Raw genomic sequence first — 23,949 nt, 5'->3', positions numbered from 1 at the left:
GATGACGACTATATGACGACTATATGATGACTAGAGCGAATCCAGATTCATATGCTTTCAATAATTACTTGTTAGTCCATCAGAGATAAAAACAGGTTCACAGCTCTTATAATTAAAGATCTATAAATGAACTTGTTTTCATTTACTATACTAAATTAAGCGATGTTTCTTTATGACTAAAAGTAGGGGATCCGAGAGGGAGACTTAGCACTAACGCGTTTGCTTTCTGTGTAAAAACTGGCAGCAATGGAACAGCTCACCTGTGGACAGGTGTTCAATCATCCAGAAGTGGGAATCTTGCGCCTTCTTGTGGCTTTTATTACCGTTTAATGTCGTGATCAGTGTTGGGTGTAATGCAAATGTAATTAAAATACTTTTTCATTGAAAAAAGTAAAGTAAGGGATTACTCTTAATTTTTAATACTGTATAGACTCTAGAACAATTCTATATAAAACAAAAGTGAATTTAAAATCAAAATTTAACGTCTAATGTTAAAATATATGTTTTCTAATTTAACGCTGCCCCTTTAAATTCTTTGGCCAGTTCATGAATAATTGATTTGATATATCTGAAATAATTCAAAGAACAGTTTCATGTCTATCCTTGTATTTCTTATCTGGTCGAGGTTGATCAGGGTTTTAGAAAGTAATTAGTAATAAGTAATTATGCAGTTACTTTTCATAAAGAGTAATTAGTACAGTAATCTAATTACACTGTAGAAGATGTAACTAGTAGCTGGTAATTAATTACTTTTTTAGAGTAACTTACCCAACACTGGTTGTGATGTTGATGGGGGAAAAAACGAAGATATAAGCTACGTTTTGAAAACATGTATCATATTTATTAATGAAAAATAAGGCTGATTTTTATTTCAAATAAAATTAGGATGAATCGTCTGGGTCATATTTCACCCTAAGAGGAAACCCACACAAAGAATGTTTAGAATAAAAATTATGAATTTTTTTTTTTTTTTTTTTTTTGCATTGCGACATCGTGTTAATTACAGCTAAGCACGCTATTTCTCATAATGTAAAAACTCAAAACTCATTCTCAGTAGTGTAAACAATGAATTATAATAATTATAGTGATATTTCTTATTTAAATTGTTCAGTATTTATACATTATGGTAGTATTTGTTGTACTGTCTTAATTTTTAAATACATTTAATTACATACATTTTACAGTAATTCTTATTGTAATCCAATAAACCCTAGTTTAAATCTGCAAATCTGTAAAACAAAATTAACTGTAAAAGACTGTAAAAATGCTACAGTAAAAAAAAACAAAAAGGTAATTGGTTAACGGGAAGTTAGCTTAAAATATACTGTAAAAAATTATAATAAATTAAACAAGACAATAAATGTAATTTTACGGTAAAATGTTGTAAAAAAATATATATGTTTTTTAGATGTAGAAGGTATAATTTTACCGTATAATTACAGTAAAAATGTATATTATGTTTAACAAGAGAATACATGTACTTTTTACGATAAACTATTGTTAAAATGACGGTCAAAAACAATAATCGGGCGTTCCCAGAATTCCCTGCATCACATTTCATTATATTTTACGGAAATGGTTGTTTCTTATTTTTAATATCATTTATGTACTTCATATTTTATGTCGTATATTTAATGTTTATTGCATTATTTTAATTTCATGTGTTACCCTGACGGTGTTTTGTGTTTGTGTCTCTACATGATTATTGGTCATTGCTCCTGAAAGGGACACTTTTTATAGTTTCAGAATATTAGTGTATCAAGTTTATATAAGTTAATAATATAAACGGTAATGAACCGTTAAAAATACAGGCATCAAAATTACATCCCGTAAAGCCTGAAACATGTTCACCGTAGATTTTACGTTAAATATTTGGCAACCACAGTTGCTGCTAATTTATTTTAAATTTTACAGAATTTTTTTTACAGTGTAAAGTGCAGTAGGGATAAGGACCCCTTTAAGTTATAATTAATATTATAGATATAGGGACAATAGTTGTAGGGCAACTTATTTAAATACTTTTGAGACAACAAGATGCTTTTCTGAGAAACAAATGTACTGTAGATAACACTTATTTAACATAAACACTTCAGAATAGCATGCAACATTTCTGTTCAGTTCTTTTTTCTTCACTTTTGGCATTTCAAAGCATCTCAAGTATTCTATAAACAAATTAATCTCCATGTAATGGAGTTTATCTCCAATAAATGACAATTTCAGGTATTCTAACCTAAACCTAACCGTACATTTGCATCATTTTAAAAGTTATTAAATATTAGAGCAAACAGAAACTAATCTAAAATACTTTTTCAGAATTTGAAAACTCACTAAAATAAAATAAAAAATGACCTTGAATTAATTAGGGTGATATGGGCAAAGTGGGACACTTTGGGAAATTGTACTTTTTTTTTTTTTTTTTTGTCTCTTTGAATTATGATCCTAATGCCACATAACCTGACATTATACCTTTACAGAAAGCTTAGGATGTCTCCTAACTTTTAGTCAAAAGCAAAAATGAAGAATCTTTAAGACCCTCTACCTTTTCAGGCAGTGTTGGTAAAGTGGGACAGAGGAAAAAGTATTCTAAAGAAAATACCTTAAAAATATTTTTAATTAATTTTTATATTTTCTTACACAGTTTTTACATAATAAATCATCATATGTAACATTTACAAACATTAAGTCAACTTTTACTTTTTATAACCTGGAAAAGATTTACCTGTCATTTTCTTTACAGGTGGTCATAAAATGCACTCTGCCACACACCCCGATGTAAACTCATCAATTTAAAACCTCAAATTGGTAATAGTTTACTTCCCAAAGATTAGTTTAGTCATGATTTTTAACCTTTTAAGGGAATACATATGGATACAATAGGGATCTTCACTCAATATTATAAAATATGAAACATTTATAATTAAGGGCGTACTGGCAATGGGGAGAACCGGGACTTTTCCTGGTGGGCCAGCCGCAAAACAGGGACAAACGGGGCCGAACAGGCGGCGATAAACTGAAACGGGCCGCCGCGTTATGATGAACGGGCTGCGACTGGCTGAAGCGGGCCACAAAACTGCGATATGCAGAAAAGGACAGCAACACCACACGGGATTACAATTAAAGAACATATTTCAAATCAGCAGTAAAATCGGACAATACTGGTATCATAAATTGTGCTTCTTTACCTCATATTATGTTAAAAAAAATGCAAATGTCGCGGCTTTTATAGCTAATGCGCGTTCTAGAGTTGATTGACAAGTGATGTCTGTATTTAAAAGGTGATTGGCTATTTTAACTGTAAGGCGGGACTTCCTTTCTACATCCGTTGACCGTTGGGTTCTCAGAACTGCTTGTTGGGCCTGGGTATCTCAGCGAGTATTGACGCTGACTGTCACCCCTGGAGTCGTGAGTTTGAATCCAGGGCGTGCTGAGTGACTCCAGCCAGGTCTCCTAAGCAACCAAATTGGCCTGGTTGCTAGGGAGGGTAGAGTCACATGGGGTAACCTCCTTGTGGTCTCTATAATGTGGTTCTCGCTCTCGGTGGGGCGTGTGGTGAGATGTGCGTGGATTGTGGAGAGTAGCATGATTCTCCACATGCTGTGAGTCTCCACAGTGTCATGCACAACGAGTCACATGATAAGATGCGCGTGACGGTCTCAGAAGCGGAGGCAACTGAGACTTGTCCTCCACCACCCGGATTGAGGTGAGTAACCGCGCCACCATGAGGACCTTCTAGTAGTGGGAATTGGGCATTCCAAATTGGGAGAAAATAATCTCTGCTAAAACTAAAATAAATATTAACTAAACTGAAACTAAAACACTGAGAAAACTAAAACTAACAGACAAAGTGTGAAACTAACGAAAATTAAACTAAATTGAAATGACAAATTGAATATAAAATAGAAATAAAAACGAATTAAAAATCAAAACCTGCTTTAGTTATGCGGGTTGAGTATTAGGGCACAACGGGGTAAAAGGCTCCTTTGATTTGATTTACTCCCAAAACACTAAATAGCATCAAAAACTACCTCAGCACTTTCCTAAACACCTGTTTGTCACTATGAACTGCAAAATGTTCCTCTTCCATGAGATCATTGTGTGTGATGTCTAAAGGTTGATTTTGAGGCAATTTGATCTATTATTTAATATTTTTTTTTTAAATGTTGTAAATGTATTTAGCTAATTAATATCCTGGAAAGTATCAATTTTTTTTTAAACATTTATTTTTCATTTTCAATTTTGTTCAAGGTGATTATATGAAAATATTTTTAATAACTGTCTAATTAGTGAAAGGATTTTATTTGGGGTAAAAAGCCCTCTGATGCAGGTGCTAAACTTTTCTCCTTTTCTGCATATCGCGGCATCGTTTTGCGGCCCTCTTCAGCCTGTGGTGGCCCGTTCTGTCCCGTTTAGCGGCCGGCCCACCGGGAGAAGCCCCGGTTCTCTCTATGGCCAGTCCGCCACTGGTCACCAGTTCACTTTAAGAAAATCCATAACTGGAGAAATCTGTTAGTATTCCAATGCCATGTGATGAATGTGCTACATGAAAATGATGTCCTGATAATGCTGGTGGCACCAAAACATTTTTTAAATGAAGTTATCAATATTTTCAAATGTATCTGCTAATAGTAGATCGATTGACCAGTATATGGTTTACGGCTGACAATGAATAGCCTATTTGCAAGTGATATTTTAGACGTTTTATTTTCTGTTTTAAACACAGCAACCAAATCATTCACCACTAACCTCTGAAGGTGAACAGCCAGCTTTATTAGACCCATATTGTGCATAATCAATAAAGAATGCATTTTATTTATACTCAGTATTAAATATGCTAGCTATAAGTCCATATACTCACTTTGCATGTTAAAATCTGTAATGTGTATATTCTGTTTCCCCTGCAGAACACTTTTATATACTGTTTTATACTGTTCACACTGATGCATTAATCTCATCATGACCATATACAGCAGTTGTCCAACAATGTTCTGCGTATAATGTGCATTGTGTGTACTGTATATACTGTTATGTGCTGTATGCTGTTATGAAATGTCCTGTGTGTATTAAAGCACAAAATCGTTTTATGGAAAAGCACCAGGACCTATTAAAGAAATGCAGGTTCTTTTTACCCCCTTTTTTCCTCTTTTGTATGACAATAAAATCTGATTTGACTTGGATTTACAGAGGATTATGCAGCATGCAACATTTCTGTTCAGTACTTTTAATTCCTTCAGAATCATGTTTTGAGGCATTTGACAGATATTGAGCCTGTCATTTTCCATTTTTTTATCCTGTATCTGAAGAGCTTTTTCTCAATTCTTCTATAGAGATATTAATATTTCATGTTCATTTTTCTCATCACTTTGCTGACATTCTGATGTTATCTTTATCTTCTGAACATTATCAACAAATTACACTCATTCACGTCACAAAAATGGACAAACTTGGTCAGAAAAACACATTCAACTCTTGTTCCATGACTGTTTTGTTTAGCTGAATCATTTCATAAAGGACCATATCTACGAGAACAATCGCTTCAAAGTGCAAATAATTTACACAACCAGGTTCTCTTGAATCAGGTGTGAATCTACAGATAGAAACAGAGCTTAACAAATCATTGAGTTCAGATCTCCTCATGTCTTCTAATTCAAGTCAGTTTCAGCCGTATGAACACATGAAATGAGACTCTGTGATTCCAACATTCATCAAACCATCTCAGAAGACTTTGAGCCAGTATTCATCTGTATGATAATGAATCTTCACTACAAATCATCTCAACTCTCATTCTGTCATGTGACTCAGACGGTAGAGCAGCTGAACTTGAAGTCTGAAGGTTTCTAGTTTAAATCTTCCCTCTGCTGGTCTGTTTCACTTTAAACATCACAAAGATGAATTCTTAATAAAGAAGATATGCCCCCCAAAAACATGCTGTGTGAGTGTGTTGTCTCAGTGGCTCAGTGGTATGAGCATGTCCTTCTGCATGGAGGTTACTGGTTCAAATCCCAGGCTGGACATGGTTGTGTGATGGTATTGGGTTGATCTGATTGAGAGAGGAGGCTTGAGGATGAGTGACCAGAGAAAGGGGGGCTCAAATATCCAGTTGGGTCCCCCCAGACTGCCAGCAAAAAGTCCAGCAGCAGGTCTGTCAATCTGATCCTATGTGTTGACTTAGTTTTAAAACCAGTAGCAGCAGATTTTAAAACTAAGTCAACACAATTGAATTGACAGAACTGCCCCTGAACTTTATGCTGGAGGTCCAGTTACCCCAACTGGATATTTGACCCCCCTTTCTCTGGCCACTCATTCTCAAACCTCCTCTCTCAATCAGATCAACCCAACACTATCACACAACAATGTCCAGCCTGGGATTTGAACCAGAAGCCTCCATGCAGGAGGACATGCTCATACCACTGAGCCACTGAGACAACACACTCACACAGCATGTTTCTGGGGGACATATCTTCTTTATTAAATCCAAAGCAACTTACAATGTAATTAAAATATACATTTGTATAACTGTGTTCTCTGGGATTTAAACCCTTGTCATTGTTAGTGCAACACTCTCTCATGTGAGCTACAGGAACCCAGAACTCTTCAAGTTAACATCTCAAACCCACAACACCTTTGAAGACTTCCATAACTGCATGACACACTGAACTTCACAAGCCTCACATGATCTAAACTACCACAAACATCCAGAACCTCAGAGATGTGAGAGCCAGATGAGATCATGAAGCTCCACTGAAGCTCCTCTCGTATACTTTGAGTCTCATGGAAGAATTCAGTTTGGTTTTGAGTCTTACAGCTCATTTATTAAATTCATATTCACTCTTTAGTGACATGAGGTGAGATGCCTAGTAATTGTGAGCTGATCTTGCACACTCACCCAAAAGAGAAACCAGACCATCCCATTAGAGATGACTTTATTCATGCTTTGAGAATATATGTAATGACCTCAAGTTTAACATCTTAAACACAATGGTGGCAAACTGTGATCATTCTGTTACATCAGGCAGATCTTATGGCCCTGAAAACAGCTTGAAAAATCAATCACACATGTACCATCATGTTTGATTTTGTAACTTTTATTAAAAGTTCAAACACATTCAAGCGGTTTAGAAAAGACAGTGAGTAGTCCAAGTGTAACCTGCGAACATTCTGTTCATTTGACATGATCTTGTATGATCTCTTGTGTTTGGTGAGTGCTGTATTATGGAACATATAATGGAAGGTTTTCAGAAGACAGTGAAGATTATGACATCACAGATTTGAATGTTTATTTTTTTAACTGATGTTTTCATGTGTTACTCAAGATGATACATTTGGTTTATCTTCTTGTCCAGAACACTGTCCTTTAAAAACATGGTTGTGAAACAGTCACTGTCAGAGGTTAAAACAAAATGAATCTTATTTCCAATCATGTCTTGGTTATAGAGAAAACTGGGGCTAGTTGTCACATTACTACAGTGAATATTTCTCAGGGTGGGTTTATTTTTGAAAGTCAGTTTCTGAGTAGACACAAACCTTAAAGTCTTGACTACAAAAAAAGCTTTTGAACATTTAACGGTTATTGCCCAAGAAAAAGGTACAGTTCATTGAACACAGTTCAGTGTTATTTCATAGAATGGACATTATTCACACAGTAGTGCCATCTTTGATTTTGGCGGGAGTGACACAGAGGCTGTGAGGGATGGACTAACAGTTGTTTCGTTTGGATCGTTCCGCTGAAGAAATAGCAGGAAAGAAAAAAGTGACACCCCCCCACCCGCTTAACCACTTCTGGGCCAGCAAACCCCCCCGAACCACTTCTGGGTTCGCTCAACCACTTCTGGACCAGTGACACCCCCCACCTCTTCATCCACTAAACCACTTTTGGGCAAGCGACACCATCCACACCCCCACCCGCTCAACCACTTCTGGACCAGTGACATCCCACACCTGCTTAACCACTTTTGAGCCAGCAACACCACCCCCCACCCACTCAACCACTTCTGGACCAGGGACACCCCCCACCTCTTCACCCACTCAACCACTTTTGGGCCAGCTACACCATCCACACCCCCACAACCTCTTCTGGACCAGTGACATCCCACACCTGCTTAACCACTTTTGGACCAGCGACACCCTCCACCCCTCAACCCCTCAACCCCTCAACAAATTTAAGCCAGTTTCTACGTAAAATCCAGGGCTGATTTCTCTTCCCAGTACACCCATGGTGATGCTGACTGCAACTCTTAGAGAAAAAGCATTAATTGAGCCTGAATTGTATATACTAAGTTATTTAAAGCAGAAGTATGTCATTTTGCGCCACCAAAGGGAATTGCAAAAGTAAACTTTGTTTTCAAAACAGCTTTCTGCATATGCCCCTAGTCTGCCATTGATCAAACAAAGAGACAGCCCCGCCCCCAACTCACGCCATTGGTTGAGTAACATTGTTGGGGGCGGGTCTAAGCGGGTCACTCAAAACAAATAGATACATATTCATAGCACAACAGAAACACAGTGTTTACAGTTTTCGAGAAAATTAACCTATGAATGGCTTACTTATAGTTGACTGTGCATATTAAGCCGGGTTAGGAGAAAGTATATCAACAACAACAACAAAAAGTTAAGGACATCTTAATTACAGTGATTCATTGAGTCGCTGATTACGTATAAATGCTGCCATCTGGTGCTCTTTTACGATATTTATCATGCAGTTTGAAGAATGAGAACGTGATAGCTAGAAGGTCAATGCCGCTTCTTCCCTTCTACCAAGTGATTTCTGTAGCACTGACGTACGCGTTCTTCATCCAATCAGAACTCACGCTTTTCATCAACGTCACACTGTCAGTAAACAGCATGGCGGCGTCCATGCAGCGTTTCGGCGCAGCGGGGAGACACTTTTTAAAGAATATTCTGAACACAAGAGCCGTAAACAGGGTAAGAGACTGCACACATATCACTGATACTATTTGGAACTGGTAAAATAGTACAAATAAAGTCCTGACCATCATTGGAAACGTTCAGGTTGTGGCTGGCGTGACTAACCGAGCTCAATGACGCAAACTGAAATCTCTTGTATAACTGATAAAACATTTTACTTGATTTCTAACCAAATTCTTAAACATTAAAATGAATGAGTAGGTTCACCTGGTCTATTCAGTCTACCATGATTATATTACCTCCGGTATATATACAGCTCCGGTCCAGGATTATGATTGGTCAATACAATTTTTCACATTAAAATCCACTTTAACGCGAAACACCTGTTCGGTAAATCACTGCGCATGTCTAGAGGAAGGATGGCACATATTTTTTATTTCTCGATTCTTTGCCCCCTTTTTTACCCCTCCTTCTCTTATACAGTGGAAATGTTATTTTTTTAATGTGCAAATTATGGCACAGATTCATAAAATATAATTCTACACAATATAATATTGCTTTAAAAATGTCAATTAACATTTGTGTGTACTTATTTTAATAAAAGAGTAGTTTCAATGCAATATTATGAATATCGTCACGTCTAAAGGGTGTTGCATTGTTGCTGAAATGAGTGTGATATAAAGTTTGATGTATCCTTTTCAGACCATAACTGGGTCCAGTTGGTACCGGTCCACTCAAGCGGTCAGTCAGGTGGTATTAAATGTACCGGAGACTAAAGTCACGACCCTTGACAATGGGCTGAGAGTGGCATCAGAAGACTCTGGATTGTCCACATGCACTGCAAGTTTACAATCACATTTATACAAGATCTGTATTTTGATCTCCGGTGTCTGATGAATTAACATTTTAATCATTTCTGATTTATTGATTCAGGTAGGTCTGTGGATTGACGCTGGGAGTCGTTATGAAAATGAGCACAATAATGGTACAGCCCACTTTCTGGAACACATGGCGTTCAAGGTCATTTTTCTAGATGTACTTAAGAAAACCCTTTATCTGTGGCATTATGCGATTGGAATTTGAAGTGCATAATAATCACGAGTAAAAGAGAGATCAAACAAATACAACAGGCCTAAATCTGACCATATTGCAGGGCACCAGGAAGAGGTCACAGCTTGACCTTGAGTTGGAGATTGAGAATATGGGAGCTCACCTGAATGCGTACACCTCTAGAGAGCAGACCGTGTACTACGCTAAAGCATTTACTAAAGATCTACCCAGAGGTGACAACCAAACACGACACTCTTTACCCTCACGAGCAGAAGGGCTTTTTGTGTGTTCAATAAGCACTCTTTCTGTCTCTCTCTCTCTCTCTCTCGGTCTCCAGCAGTGGAAATTCTTGCTGACATCATTCAGAACAGCACGCTGGGAGAGGCGGAGATCGAGCGGGAGCGTGGAGTCATCCTCAGAGAGATGCAGGAAGTGGAGACCAACCTGCAGGAAGTTGTCTTTGATTACCTGCACGCTACAGCCTATCAGGAGACACCTCTGGGGAGAACCATCCTGGGTCCTACAGAGAACATCAAGTATGTGTCCCTAATCTATTAAAACGATGTTGTCAAATGTTTCTTGATCTGACCCAACTTGCATCTTAATCTGTCTCGCTCTTGTACAGAACAATAAATCGAGGAGATCTGGTGGAGTACATCACAACACACTACAAGGGGCCAAGAATTGTATTAGCAGCAGCTGGAGGTAAACAACACAAACACAGTGAATATTCCGGGTTCAATACAAGTCAACAGCATTTTTGCCGTAGTGTTTACAACCACAAAAATAACTGACTTGTACTTTGTTAGTTACAGTGAGGCATTTTTAATGGAAGTGAATGGGGCCAGTCCATAAACATACACACTGTTTCTAAAGTATAGCCACAAGACGTAAACAATATGAGTGTTAACATGATTTTATTGTGATAAAATCACTTACTAACCGCATCTGTGTGAAGTTACATCCAATATTACAACTTTGTTGTCATGACCTAACATGAGTTAACGCAGTAATGCTGATAAATCTTTAATTTTATAACACTAAACTAATTTTGACATGTCAAATGTTTACATCTTGTGTCTATACTTTTGAAACAGTGAGTATTTTAATGTTTATGTATTGGCCCCATTCACTTCTGTTGTAAGTGTCTCACTGGAACACAGATTTTTGCTTTTTTTAAACAAGCGTGGGACTTGTAAATACATTTTTTGCAGTAATCAACATTGTGCCACAAATGTGGTCAATTCAGCTTAACTTGTACTGAACCCGGAATATTCCTTTAACCCTTGTGTGACCTTCGGGACATTTTTGTCTTTTCGATCATTATGGCTGTGTGAATGCCAACAGCATACATTTAGCCAAAGGTGTGTATTTTTGGGGGAATTTTGATATTTCAACCTCAGTTCCTAAAATACATCTATAATACACTGTGTACACACAATAGTTACACTCAGGACCTTCAGGACAAAAATGTCCCCATTGAAACCCATTAAAACTGCAATATTTGATCCCAGTGCCATTAAAGCATAAAATCATGAATTCTATGATATTATGCTTTCATTCCAGAGCCCTGGCTTCAAAATTTACATTTTTAATATTTTCCACTAGATGGCGCCATTTTTCTCATGTTTGGCCTATGGAGCAAATACAAGCTTTTCCCCTATTTTCTGTTTGCTGTATTATAGAGTACTGCAGGACAATTGAATAAATGATGCAGCTAAAATTGTGTGTGTTGGTATGGATGACAGAGTGTGCTTTGTATGTGTGTATTGAGAAATGTGTGTGTAAAAAAATTTAAAGGGTTAAAATCCTGAAAATGAATTAATATTTGGTGGTTATGATCAGGACTGATGTTGGTTAAAAATCAAAGTCAGTGAAAGTGGAAAATAATATTAATATGTAATATTTTTATGGCAGTTTTTTGACGTGGACATTTTTGTCCTCTAAGGACCTCTTGAATAACTTTTTTTATTGACTCACAAGGGTTAAACAAGCATGGGACGTGTAAATAATTTTTTTGCAGTAATCAACATAATGCCACAAATGCTTTCAATTGAGCTTAACTTGTATTGAACCCGGAATATTCCCTTAGAGGTTTCAAATCAAGAGAGAATACAGCTAATTTGATTTCCAAAAAGCCTGTCTGTAATTCACATTGATCAGTTCAAGGCCATGTGAGTGTGTTGTGGCAAAATTTTAGTCATATGATGGTGTTTTCTTCTTTTCTTTTAGGTGTATCACATAATGAACTTATTGATTTGGCCAAATATCATTTTGGAAGGTTGCCAGCCAGATACAGTGGAGAAGCATTATCACCATGCCATTTCACTGGCAGTGAGGTAATCCGATTTATAATTAAGATCCATTTCTGTCGTTAAACGACCTCCCTTGCACCTTTTGGTCTTTGATTCACTACAGATTCGTGTGAGAGATGACAAGATGCCTTTGGCTCATATAGCCATCGCTGTGGAGGCCGTTGGCTGGTCACATCCAGATACCATCCCATTGATGGTGGCCAACACGCTCATCGGGAACTGGGATCGGTCTCTTGGAGGTGGCATGGTAAGATGACTTTTACACTTTACACTCAGTAATACCTGAGACTGACTTGATTCAACTAACAGGACCTTGTTTTCTGTCAGAACTTGTCCAGTAAGCTGGCACAGATGGCATGCCAAGGGAACCTGTGCCACAGCTTCCAGTCGTTTAACACTTGCTACACAGACACAGGTCTGTGGGGGCTTTACATGGTGTGTGAGCCGGGAAGCGTTGGCGAGATGATGCATTTCACGCAGATGGAGTGGTGAGAGTCTGAGAGTTCTTACTGTAAAGAATGATTATTAGCAGTTGAAATGTGTTGACTTCTGTGTGTTTGCTGCAGGATGTCTCTGTGTACGAGTGTGACGGACAGTGAAGTTAATAGAGCTAAAAATCTGCTGAAGACAAACATGCTGCTTCACTTGGATGGTAAGTGTAGCCTTTAGGAGTTTTTGTCCTAGCCAGTCACAATGTGCGATAACGATCATTTGGTTTCTATTTGATATATATATATATGGAAGTCTTGTACTTTTACTTGTGGCTCCAGGATCTACACCTATCTGTGAAGACATCGGGCGGCAGATGCTGTGTTACAGCCGTAGGATTCCCCTACATGAGCTGGAGGCCAGAATAGAAGTAAACAAACACTGACCTTTGACCTTTTTGATCTACTTTACAGTCGTCTGTTTCTAAAAAGTTCACCTCTCTCTCCTTAAGGCCATCGATGCCACAACCATCAAGGATGTGTGTATGAAATACATCTTTAATAAAGCTCCCGCTATAGCGGCTGTTGGTCAGTATTTGCTTTTGCTTTTAATAATATTCTAAACTATTTTAAATATTTAAATGAACGATAACAGGATACTTATTCTGATTGGTTGCAGGTCCGATCGAGCAGCTCCCGGATTATAACAGGATCCGCAGCGGCATGTATTGGTTAAGACCATAAAGATTCTGCTAAATCAACAGAACACTGCCTGCACGTTAACACAAAATCAAGAGTATTTCACATTGGTTTTTTTTTTCCTGTTTATTTTATTATAAAATAAGAACAACACAATAAAATTTAAAAGACCAAGTGGTGTGTATATGTGTGTTTTCTGTCCTGCGTTACATTTGTCATTTTTTGTTTTTAGCAGCAACCTGTTCCTTGGCGGCTTTCTTCGCCTTTATCATCTCCACCAGTTCCTGTAGACGCACAAAATAAATAATAATAATAACAATGAAAATGGCTTCAGTAATGAAACTTGTATTCAAATAACATCGTGCTACAGATACGAGGGTTTAGGTGTTAAACAACCCACTAAATGACATTTTTGTGCTGCTACAAATGCCCCAAACATTTCATTGATTAACCAAATTCACTGACCACTAATCTGAATATTAATGTCTAAGGTGGTGATGGTACTTGGTCTCAATCATGCAGGATATTTAATTGAGCCACTCACTTTGTATCTCTTCATGCAGTCTTTCTTGGAGCGTCCGGGCACAGCATCAGAGATTTTCTCCCATCTTTCTGGCGTGCTCACTGGGTAGGTCTTCAGGGCCTGTTCTAGAAGTTTCTGCTCCTCTGTGGTCCAGGGGGTGGAGTTTGATTCAGCACCTACGGCTGGAAGAATTGGTAAAGTTAACTCATCACACAAAACGTTTTGAAGTAGTGGTTGAGTTTGGAATGAGTTCGGACCATAATAATACTATTTTTGCAGTATGTACACTGTGCACAGTACACATGGAATACTCAGATAACCTTCTATATATGCCAAAATGTACAGTAAACAACTAGAGCACTGGAATACTGTCTGCCACGAAGTAATGTGATTGACAACATATTTCCAGTGTGACAAATGAAGCAGTATCAACAGTGAGTTTTAACATCTCTCTTTCTTGACTAGCGTAATTATTTGGATGTACTGCCATTTTTACACAATTTTATTTTGAAGCATATTTCAAAAGTTACTGCTCATTTTCCGGTGTAAAACTTTTTGAAATGAGAAACACATGACTTTAAAATCATGCAGTATTTTGGAACTGAAAAGAAGTTAAATGTTTGAAGATAGCTGCACATCATTTGCAGAATTAAACATGCAACATAGTGACAAACATATATCACAGTATGATTTATTTTTAAAGTAGGCAATAAATATACGGTGCAGTATGTTAGTATTCCCAGTGCTGGGTAGCAACAGATTACATGTAATGTGGATTACATTTTAAACTATTTGTAATCAGAGTACAGTTACTTTATGGATTACATATTAATCAGGCAATGGCAGTAAATTGTCATATTTTGATCCATAAAGTATGTTTTCTTTAATGCATTTTTTTTTTTTTTAACCCAATTTGGAATGCCCAATTCCCAGTGCACTTTTTATGTCCTCGTGGTCGCATAGTGATTCGCCTCAATCTGGGTGTTGGAGGATGAATCCCAGTTGCCTCTGCGTCTGAGACCATCAACCTGCGCATCTTATCACATGGCTTGTGGAGCACGTTGCCACGGAGACATAGCGCGTGTGGAGGCTTCACGCCATCCACCGCGGCATCCACACACAACTCACCACGTGCCCCACCGAGAACGAACCACATTATAGCGACCACGAGGAGGTTACCCCATGTGACTCTACCCACCCTAGCAACCGGGCCAATTTGGTTGCTTAGGAGACCTGGCTGGAGTCACTCAGCACGCCCTGGGATTCAAACTAGCGAACTCCAGGGGTGGTAGCCAGCATCTTTACTACTGAGCTACCCAGGCCCCCTTCTTTAATGCATTTAAGCAATATTGTCAAAATGGTATAAGTTTATTCTACTTAAATGCATGTGACATAAAAAAAAACCAAGATCAGAAGTAATCCAAAAGCAATCAGATTAGATTACTTTAAAATGTAAAATTTGTCATGTAATTTGTAATTCCCCAGCACTGAGTATTCCATCGTATAGTGTTTGTCTTACCATCAAAGCGTTCTGATGGCACAGCGTTGTCTACAGTTGGAGGAACGACTGAATGCTCCTTCTTAAACTTCTCAAAGGCCTTTCGGTTAATCTCATCTTTCTGGTTAGGATCTGAAACAACAAGAGAAGGAGAAAAATAAAATAAAAACATGCCCTCACTGAAGTCCTATCCAATAAGCCACAGATAACGAGTTTGTTCCTCACCGAGTTTCTGCAGCGTTTTCGCTTTACTGATCACGTCTTTGGCTGTTCTCTTCACGCCACTGTTAGAGTGCTGATTCATGTAGTTGGCGATCACCTCCCACCTGTCAGATCACAACACGCCTCAGTCACGAGCGCTGCAAAACCTTGTATGATCTGATAAACGGTTTCCATGGGGACTCACCTGGCGTTAGTTCCGGCGGGAAACAGGTTCACAGCTTTGATGAGCAGTTGAAGATCTTCTTCGTTCCAGCCTCTGTTATTGACTCCGCCCCCTCCGCTGGCATGTTCGGAGCCACGCGTGGCCTGCTGCCCTTGAATCTCCGCCTCCTTCTCCTTTTGTATCTGAACATTCACTTCCTGCACCTGCACGCACACAAACACACAGTGAGGTTTGTACCATGACACGTATAGAGAAACATCCAGATGTATGTTTAATATACACTAGAAGATGTTTTTATATCAACACACATAAAGTCAACATGAATTTCACAACCCATTTTACTACTGTAATGTGATATTTATGAGTAAAACTACAACATTCATGACAAAAATGTTGGGTTGAGCCACAAATGAAATACAACACACATTTATTTATTTATTTTTGGAATAATGTGCATCAATGAATCGCTCACAATAAGACCAGAAATGTTTATCAAGAGAAGTAAATAGGGTCCATGTTTCATGATCTTTCTGCACACCTGTTTCTCCAGAGCTGCTTTACTCTGTTCTTTATTCCCAGAAACCAAAGCTTCATTCAGCGTCTGTAAACTGACAAATAAAACAAAATCTCAACATTCATACAAGCATCCTTACACATACCACATCTTATATGCTCCTTTAAATTGCACATAAATTGAGAACCAAGAATCCCATAAATACAAAAGTGTCAGTGAAGAGCATGCTTGAGATGAGAAAATGTCAAGAGTACAATGTCTGCAAATTCTAGGCAAAGGGTGACTACTTTGAAGATGCTAAAATATAACACAGTTTTGATTTATTTTGGATTTTGTTTAGTTACAACATAATTCCCATAGTTCCATTTATGTTATTCCATAGTTTTGATGACTTTACTATTATTCTAAAATGTGATAAAAAATTATAATAAAGAATGAGTAAGTGTTTCAAAACTTTTGACCGGTAGTGTATATAATATATCTATATATTTCTCACATACAAACATTATTTGAGCAATATTCACAGCAGGACTGTTACCTGGTCAGTTCTAGCCGATCACAGAGTTTCTCCACCTCTTCCATCATTCTAACGTTGTCAGCTTCATTATCTGTGAAGTAATTATGAGTCTAAAATGAAACAGAGAAAGACCGATAATGTTAAACATGATCGCAACAATCTGCGTAATGTCCAAGAGAGGAACATGAGGGTTTCCTGCCTTGCATGTAGTCCGGAGTTTCTGTCGTTCTTTCTTGATTGCTTTCTTCTGGGCGTCTTTCTCTCTCTTCGCCTGCTGTGCCGCCTGTCGCGCCGCCTCCTCTTCTTTCTCCCTCGCCAAACGTGCCGCCGCCTCCTCGGCCTGCCGCGCCTACAAACACACGCATATACAGAAACTGCTAGACTCACATACACATCTGTGATCTTCCCAATAAACCTGAGCCAATCACAGATGTCACGCAGGCAAAAACTCAAGACGTTTTGGTCGCCCATTATGAGATTGCCCAATGCCAATATCTAGAGACCAGGGGTCTGACTCAAGAAAATCTTCCAAAGAAAAAAAATTCAGAATGTTTTTAGGATAAATGATGTCAAAAATAAAATATGAAGTAAAATATACGTTACTTTTTCTTATTTTAAAATATAGTAGTTAAGAAGAATTTTATTCTTAACCTCTTCAACTCTAAAAGGGGGCGCTTTGTCACAAAAAAAGTTTACATTTAAAAAGTCTCCGAATAAATAAATCAGGCATATGGGGTATTGTTTGAAACCTTAGAATCTGAACTTTTCAGAGATAACCATCACTTCTGCATTTATGTTACATAAAATAACAAAATAACTCCTGAAATTATTCACGTCGTAAATCAGCGCCACCTAGTGGTTATGTGGTAGAAATATTAATATGAATATGAAAACTCTTTAAAATAGCACTTAAATAGACAAGTCATATATCAAATGAAAGCTCTCATTCTCAGGAATATGTTTTTGCACTAATACCATGGTTCAAAAGATTTTCAAAAGAATCAAACTGAAATATGATTTCTGTAAGACATCTAAAACAAATGTCTCGTGTACGCCGATCACTGCTGCTGTAAGCCCCAAATAGCTAAAAACGTTATATCTGCTTTTACCTTAGACAGATTTTATTGTCTGGGAGCTTGCTTGTGTGAATAATCCAATGTTATATCTTAGAAAGCCAGAAAAAAGTATGCAGTACAGCAGGAAAAGCATGCTAAACAAATCATTAGGTTCTTAAAAAATGAGACCAACTTTAGGCAATTAGTCCACAGTATGTTTAAATGGTGAGCTTTTAAAATTGTGTGAGACAAATTGCATGCGGCAGCCCTAAAACGCCCCAGAGACGAAGAGGTCAAAGCTGAAGTGGGCCATTTCTGCGACACTAGAGCCACCGAAAGGAATTGCTAAAATACTTTCTGAATACGTCCCTCATCTTCAGTTGTTCAAACCTGTTTAAAATTGGACGCCGACCAATAACATTTTCGTTTCCATTAGTCTCTGCACCAAAAGTGTACGTCTCATTTGCTTTCATTTTAATTGTATTAACAATATAACCAGTGGGGGCCTGGGTATCTCAGCGAGTAAAGACGCTGACTACCACCCCTGGAGTCGCGAGTTCGAATCCAGGGCGTGCTGAGTGACTCCAGCCAGGTCTCCTGAGCAACCAAATTGGCCCGGTTGCTAGGGAGGGTAGAGTCACATGGGGTAACCTCCTCGTGGTCGCTATAATATGGTTCGTTCTCAGTGGGGTGCGTGGTGAGTTGTGTATGGATGCCGCGGAGAATAGCGTGAAGCCTCCACACGTGCTATGTCTCCGTGGTAACGCGCTCAACAAGCCACGTGATAAGATGCGCGGATTGACGGTCTCAGACTCTTAGGCAACTGAGATTCGTCCTCCACCACCCGGACTGAAGTCACTACACCACCACAAGGACTTAGAGTGCACTGGGAATTGGGCATTCCAAAATTGGGGAGAAAAAAAACAAAACAATATAACCAGTAATCTATTAGCCATCACTCATTTTGCTCTCTTGATATCATAAACCTATATTTACCTAGATTACAGACCAGTATTTGTATTTTCTATTTTTGAAGAAATCTAGGGATTTTAGAGTTAATGGGTTTGATTCTGTCAAAACAGAATCTGGGAAACAAAAAAAATCTCAAATCAATTTACATTTTATTCTGAATGATGTCAGTTCATCACAGAAAGTGTGTTTTATCATTCTTACCCGATCCTTCTCCTCCTGCTCGCGTTTCTTCGCCTCTGCTTTGGCCTTCTTTTCTGACTCTTTCCTGGCTTTTTCCTCCTCTTTGAACTTCTTTATTCGGGGGTCACAGTTGTAGGCAGTGTCTGTAGCACATCACCACACACATACACACACACATTTACTATAAGAACTTCTGACGAGTCATTTCAGCTGTTTCACACACCAGCGTCTGACTTGACCCTCACCGACAAGTGTTCGTATTCTGTTCATCTCTTCTTTCTTCCTCTGTGCTCGAGACGCACGGTTCTGTTTCTCAATCCATCTTCTCTCATCTCGACTGGTTCCATCATGAGAAAAAGTACAGCAAATTGAGAAATATTATCTACACACCTTATGAAGCTTAAATAAGAGTTTGGCATAATTTTACCAATAATGGGTGAATCTTACAAAAATGGTGCATACTTGTGTGTATAACTACATATGTTATTATAAAATCAAATCTTGCATAAGTAGATAATGTACAGTCAGCCAGTTGTTATTGCAAAATAATCCCCAACAGGGTATTCAGAGAAGAGGTCTTATTTTGCAAAAACAACCAGTTGCCTGTAAATAATTAATGTTATTACATGGCTACTAATACATTAGCCGATTTGCATCTCCAGTTTGGTCCGAGTTCTGGTGGTGTTTATAGTGAAAAGAATACCATCCCCACTGTGAAGCATGGTGGTGGCTCACTGATGTTTTGGGGGGGTGTGAGCTCTAAAGGCATGGGGAATCTTGTGAAAATTGATGGCAAGATGAATGCGGCATGTTATCAGAAAATACTGGCAGACAATTTGCATTCTTCTGCACGAAAGCTGCGCATGGGATGCTCTTGGACTTTCCAGCATGACAATGACCCTAACCACAAGGCCAAGTTGACCCTCCAGTGGTTACAGCGGAAAAAGGTGAAGGTTCTGGAGTGGCCATCACAGTTTCCTGACCTTAATATCATCAAGCCACTCTGGAGAGATCTCAAACGTGCGGTTCATGCAACACGACCAAAGACTTTGCATGACCTGGAGGCTTTTTGCCAAGACAAATGGGCAGCTATACCACCTGCAAGAATTTGGGGCCTCATAGACAACTATTACAAAAGACTGCACGCTGTCACTGATGCTAAAGGGGGCAATACACAGTATTAAGAACTAAGGGTATGCAGACATTTGAGCACAACTGTATATATTAGTACAATTATAAATAAACATTATGGTCATTTGTTGTGCTGCTGATTTTAATTTAAAAAAACAACTGTGTCCAGATAGGATGATTAACGTTAACTTTTGTATTACCAATAATGGGGATTAATTGTCATGACATTTATGTCACAATGCAAAACTTTTGACGGTTCTTAAAAAACCCATGATACTTTAAGCAAAATTATTTTGAGGTCAAATATGACCCAGACATTTCAAAGTGAGATTCACTCTACTACATTGTAATAAAACCAAATATAATTTACCATTCAGCCTTCTCCTTTTCCTCTTCATCTAAATATGAAAATTCTCTCCATGAGTCAAAGTTGTACCTTCAGAAAGAAAATAAATGAAGAAACAAAGTTTATATACATAAAATGTTTGCAGTCCTCACAGCTTAAAATGTATAAACAGTTTTCACTCACCAAAAGGAATAGAAATTATCAACATCTTCAAAAGACGACTCCATGGTTCCCAGACTAGGGCTGTGCTTTTTAAAAGACCACCTGGTTGAAGGAGATTGCAGCACTAATTTTTACACAGAAAAGATGTAATTTCCACAGTGACTTATATTAATCACTAGTGTAGAGCATTTACCTGGCATTCCTCTCAAAAACTGGAGCAAAAACCACAAAGAAGTTTTCTTTGCCTTCCGCCTTAGAGGGGACGGTGTTGTCAAAAGTGGGATCCACACTGTCAAACGCTCTTCTCTTCACAGGATCGGACAGAATCTCTATTGCTGCGATAATGATGTGGATTATGATCAGGGACAGTGAAGAGCTGGTAAACATTCATTTTCAATATCACTTATGATTACATCACATACAGAAGTCCAAACCTTTTGTTATACAAGTGAAATAATCGTTATCGCCCTCCACAATCTGTTCGCCCGCTGCTTTCCGTTTGTCTGGGTGATGTTTGAGGACCATGGCTTTATCTGTAGAGAACAACAGCTTATCAGGAACCAATCAGGATCTAATGTTCTTGCAGATTCCCTTATTGTTAACAAGAAGTTAAATCAGCAAAACAGAGAGATCAGGAAACAAACTTACGAGCAGCTTTGATCTGTTTCTGGGTTGCCTTGTACCTGAAGTGAGCCAGACCTAAAACAGCATAGTGATCTTGGTTCTGTAGAATCAACAACACAACATCAAATGAGTTCAGTTCATACAGAGAGACATTCAGGATCAGTCGCAGTTGTCTTACAGACAGACAGACATCTCCACAAACCTTCCAGTCTTTGGGGTCAAGTGTCTTGAGCATGGGATACTCCTCCAGCTGAAGCTCCTCATCCTCCTCTTCCTCAGACAGCTCCTCCTCTTCCTCCAACTCCTGAAATGAGACCGACACATTTCTACTCTGGCGCTTCAGGAACGCCTCGAACCAGCGGCCGACCGGCTCGACCTGAACCTGGACTGAGGCTGAGAGAGAGAGAGAGAGAGAGAGAGATCAGAAAAGAAAGCAATTTTACAAAGAGTTCATACAGCAGAGTTTGCATCTGATGTAGTTAAACTAGATTGTCATACAGAGAAAGCCATACAGTGTTAACCTCATGCGACCCCGCGTCCACATGTGTAGATGCTGTATTTTGGCTTCGCTATAAACAACGCATAATTTAATTTAAACCAAATGAAAACTGTTCACAAAACTCTAGACTGTCATTTAAGGGTTAAACTTCTGGCGCACCGAGTCACATGACACAACAGCATGACATAGATTTCCATGAAGCGCTTCTACGAGTGCAGAGCCAACAAAAGTGCCTCTGGTAAAAAACCTCTTTACATTTTATTATTGAATCCTGTTTGGGTGTAAAGAGTAGCGTCTCTAGTTTCGTTTGATATGCCGCTTAAAAAAATGCGTTCATTTTTTGCGCATCAGCACGCTGATAAACATGATGTCCACATACGTGGATTGTGGGACACTATTCCCTCAAAAGTTGAAAAAGACCAGTGCGGACAGACAGCACACTGACGGTTAAGTCATTCACTAAATAGGGAGCAAGGGAGCATCCTATAGCTCTCTATGCAGCTAAGTGCGTTCACTCCTAAAATCTGATGAAAAGTTCAGTTTCAGGCTGCAGATGATGTTTGGATCACTCAACATGTTTGACAGACATGTGACAATGATAATCAGTACATAGATTCAGAATTTATAATGTATCATTTTATTTTAACATGATTGACAGTGATTGGATGATGCTGGACATTACTTTGAATCAAAATTAATTATGCTAATTTCTGATTAACATCTCATAAACATGAATAACCAACACTCCTGAAAACATAATAAACAATTTGATTTAAAAAATCTGATTTACTATAGCATTACATTATCTAAAATTTCACAACTTAGTCCCACTGTCCACATATGTGGACATCAATTTTTAGTTAAACTATTTGCTCTAGAATTTATTTATTTTTTGCTTATTTATCAGGTGCTACTATTTACAACACTCGAGTCTCAGGAGGCTGAAGCATTAATTTCAGAATTACATCCAAATGCAAAATCAAACAACTTTATGTAAAGTGTGAGATTCATGTAAATACAACACAAACCCCCTAAAACAATCTTGAACATATTAATGTTACTTTTACTGCACGTGTGTAATTTTGTGCTCTGTGACAGAAACAGCAGATCATTTATAATGCTTATAAATATGACTTCATTCCACTCAACACCAATTGATGAATGTCAGAGAATGTCAAGTCTCTGATTTCTTAATAACGAACAGAGTTCATCTGAATCCGCAGGATCAATTAAACATTAAAGTATATCCATATGACAAGACATCATGTAAAACACCCTAATGAGTGTGTGTCAGATCTGTATAGTGTGTGTTTCAATCTCTCACAGACACGCACTCATTTTCTCATTATTACTCTCACACTTACCGGCGACGGCGGAACACACCACAGTCATCTGCCCTTCTAACGCCTCCGTCAGCATCTTCACTAGTTCAAACACACAGATGACCTACACAGCTCGCATCAGCATGAGAGATCGGACTGATTTTAAGTTTTTCAGCCGGTGTTTAGATCAGATCTGGCAGATCCACATGGGCCCTGCACAGCTGTACTGCTGGTGAATTCGGTGGTACACTCAAATCCTTCCGATGCGCCTCAGCGCGAGTGAAAGTGGTTCCACTAGAACAGAATACCGGTACAAAACCTCACCATGGACCACTAGCAAAAGTTCCCGCCAAAATATGGAGTTATATATGTGCCATAATTCTGCACTCGCAAAAGTATATTTTGAGCGCACAAAAATTTTTCTGCGCGTGCAAGATGAAATTTTGAGCACACAAAAATTTATTTTGCACGTGCAAGATGATATTTTGAGTGCTAAAAAATTTGTCTGCACGCGCAAGATGAAACTGTGCACACAAAAAGTTATTTTGCACGCGCAACATGATATTTTTAGTGCACAAAACATTTTCTGCACACGGAAGATGATATTTTGAGTGCACAAAAAGTTATTTTGCACGTGCCTGAACTAAATTTTGTAAAGCAATGTATCTTCTTGCAAAGATAAATTAATTTTGAGCCAACGAAAATAAATTTTTCGCATGAATAAAGTTTATTTGAATGTGAATTTGCTCAGAATTCTTCAATTTTGTTTTCACAAAGCTCTACCCACTCTGCGTGAAAATACCTTTTTGCATGATCAAAATATCATCTTGCGCACGTATAATATAATTTTATTTTAAAATATAATTT

General features: G+C 38.3%; 2 protein-coding genes across 3 annotated transcripts; one reads left to right on the top strand and one right to left on the bottom strand.

Annotated features, from left to right (window-relative positions):
* The first annotated feature begins 8,822 nt into the window (after positions 1-8,822).
* pmpcb (peptidase, mitochondrial processing subunit beta) lies at positions 8,823-13,528 on the top strand. Of its 2 annotated transcripts, none has more exons than XM_051688471.1 (13): positions 8,823-8,919; positions 9,565-9,702; positions 9,796-9,882; positions 10,016-10,145; positions 10,250-10,448; positions 10,538-10,617; positions 12,145-12,251; positions 12,331-12,474; positions 12,555-12,715; positions 12,794-12,879; positions 12,998-13,086; positions 13,168-13,243; positions 13,335-13,528. In XM_051688471.1, exons 1-13 carry the CDS (start codon positions 8,839-8,841, stop codon positions 13,397-13,399), a joined length of 1,443 nt encoding a protein of 480 aa, XP_051544431.1. In that variant the 5' UTR covers positions 8,823-8,838; the 3' UTR covers positions 13,400-13,528. The 2 variants fall into 2 exon arrangements, with proteins under 2 accessions (XP_051544431.1, XP_051544432.1); XM_051688472.1 differs by having other exon boundaries at positions 9,565-9,706; positions 9,800-9,882.
* LOC127435188 (dnaJ homolog subfamily C member 2) lies at positions 13,455-23,358 on the bottom strand. The gene is made up of 17 exons (XM_051688453.1): positions 23,125-23,358; positions 21,464-21,654; positions 21,286-21,361; positions 21,072-21,170; positions 20,831-20,972; positions 20,659-20,739; positions 20,500-20,565; positions 19,244-19,335; positions 19,020-19,141; positions 16,991-17,140; positions 16,813-16,901; positions 16,299-16,368; positions 15,782-15,963; positions 15,601-15,701; positions 15,397-15,507; positions 13,899-14,059; positions 13,455-13,638 (listed from the first exon to the last, which is right to left on the bottom strand). Exons 1-17 carry the CDS (start codon positions 23,177-23,179, stop codon positions 13,570-13,572), a joined length of 1,857 nt encoding a protein of 618 aa, XP_051544413.1. The 5' UTR covers positions 23,180-23,358; the 3' UTR covers positions 13,455-13,569.
* Positions 23,359-23,949: the final 591 nt, after the last annotated feature.

This window comes from Myxocyprinus asiaticus, chromosome 45, assembly GCF_019703515.2.
Source record: "Myxocyprinus asiaticus isolate MX2 ecotype Aquarium Trade chromosome 45, UBuf_Myxa_2, whole genome shotgun sequence".
NCBI classification, from domain to species: Eukaryota; Metazoa; Chordata; class Actinopteri; order Cypriniformes; family Catostomidae; genus Myxocyprinus; species Myxocyprinus asiaticus.
The sequence above is the reverse complement of the archived record's forward strand: the minus strand, read 5'-3'. Positions and strand labels throughout refer to the sequence as shown.

Coding starts and splice junctions, on each gene's coding strand:
- pmpcb (XM_051688471.1), top strand. CDS start 8,839: ATGGCGGCGTCCATGCAGCGTTTCGGCGCAGCGGGGAGACACTTTTTA. Junction 12,252..12,330: donor GCCATTTCACTGGCAGTGAG/GTAATCCGATTT, acceptor GATTCACTACAG/ATTCGTGTGAGAGATGACAA. Junction 12,475..12,554: donor GGTCTCTTGGAGGTGGCATG/GTAAGATGACTT, acceptor GTTTTCTGTCAG/AACTTGTCCAGTAAGCTGGC.
- LOC127435188 (XM_051688453.1), bottom strand. CDS start 23,179: ATGCTGACGGAGGCGTTAGAAGGGCAGATGACTGTGGTGTGTTCCGCC. Junction 19,336..20,499: donor GAAAAGGAGAAGGCTGAATG/GTAAATTATATT, acceptor TGATGGAACCAG/TCGAGATGAGAGAAGATGGA. Junction 15,964..16,298: donor AAGCAGCTCTGGAGAAACAG/GTGTGCAGAAAG, acceptor GTGTGCGTGCAG/GTGCAGGAAGTGAATGTTCA.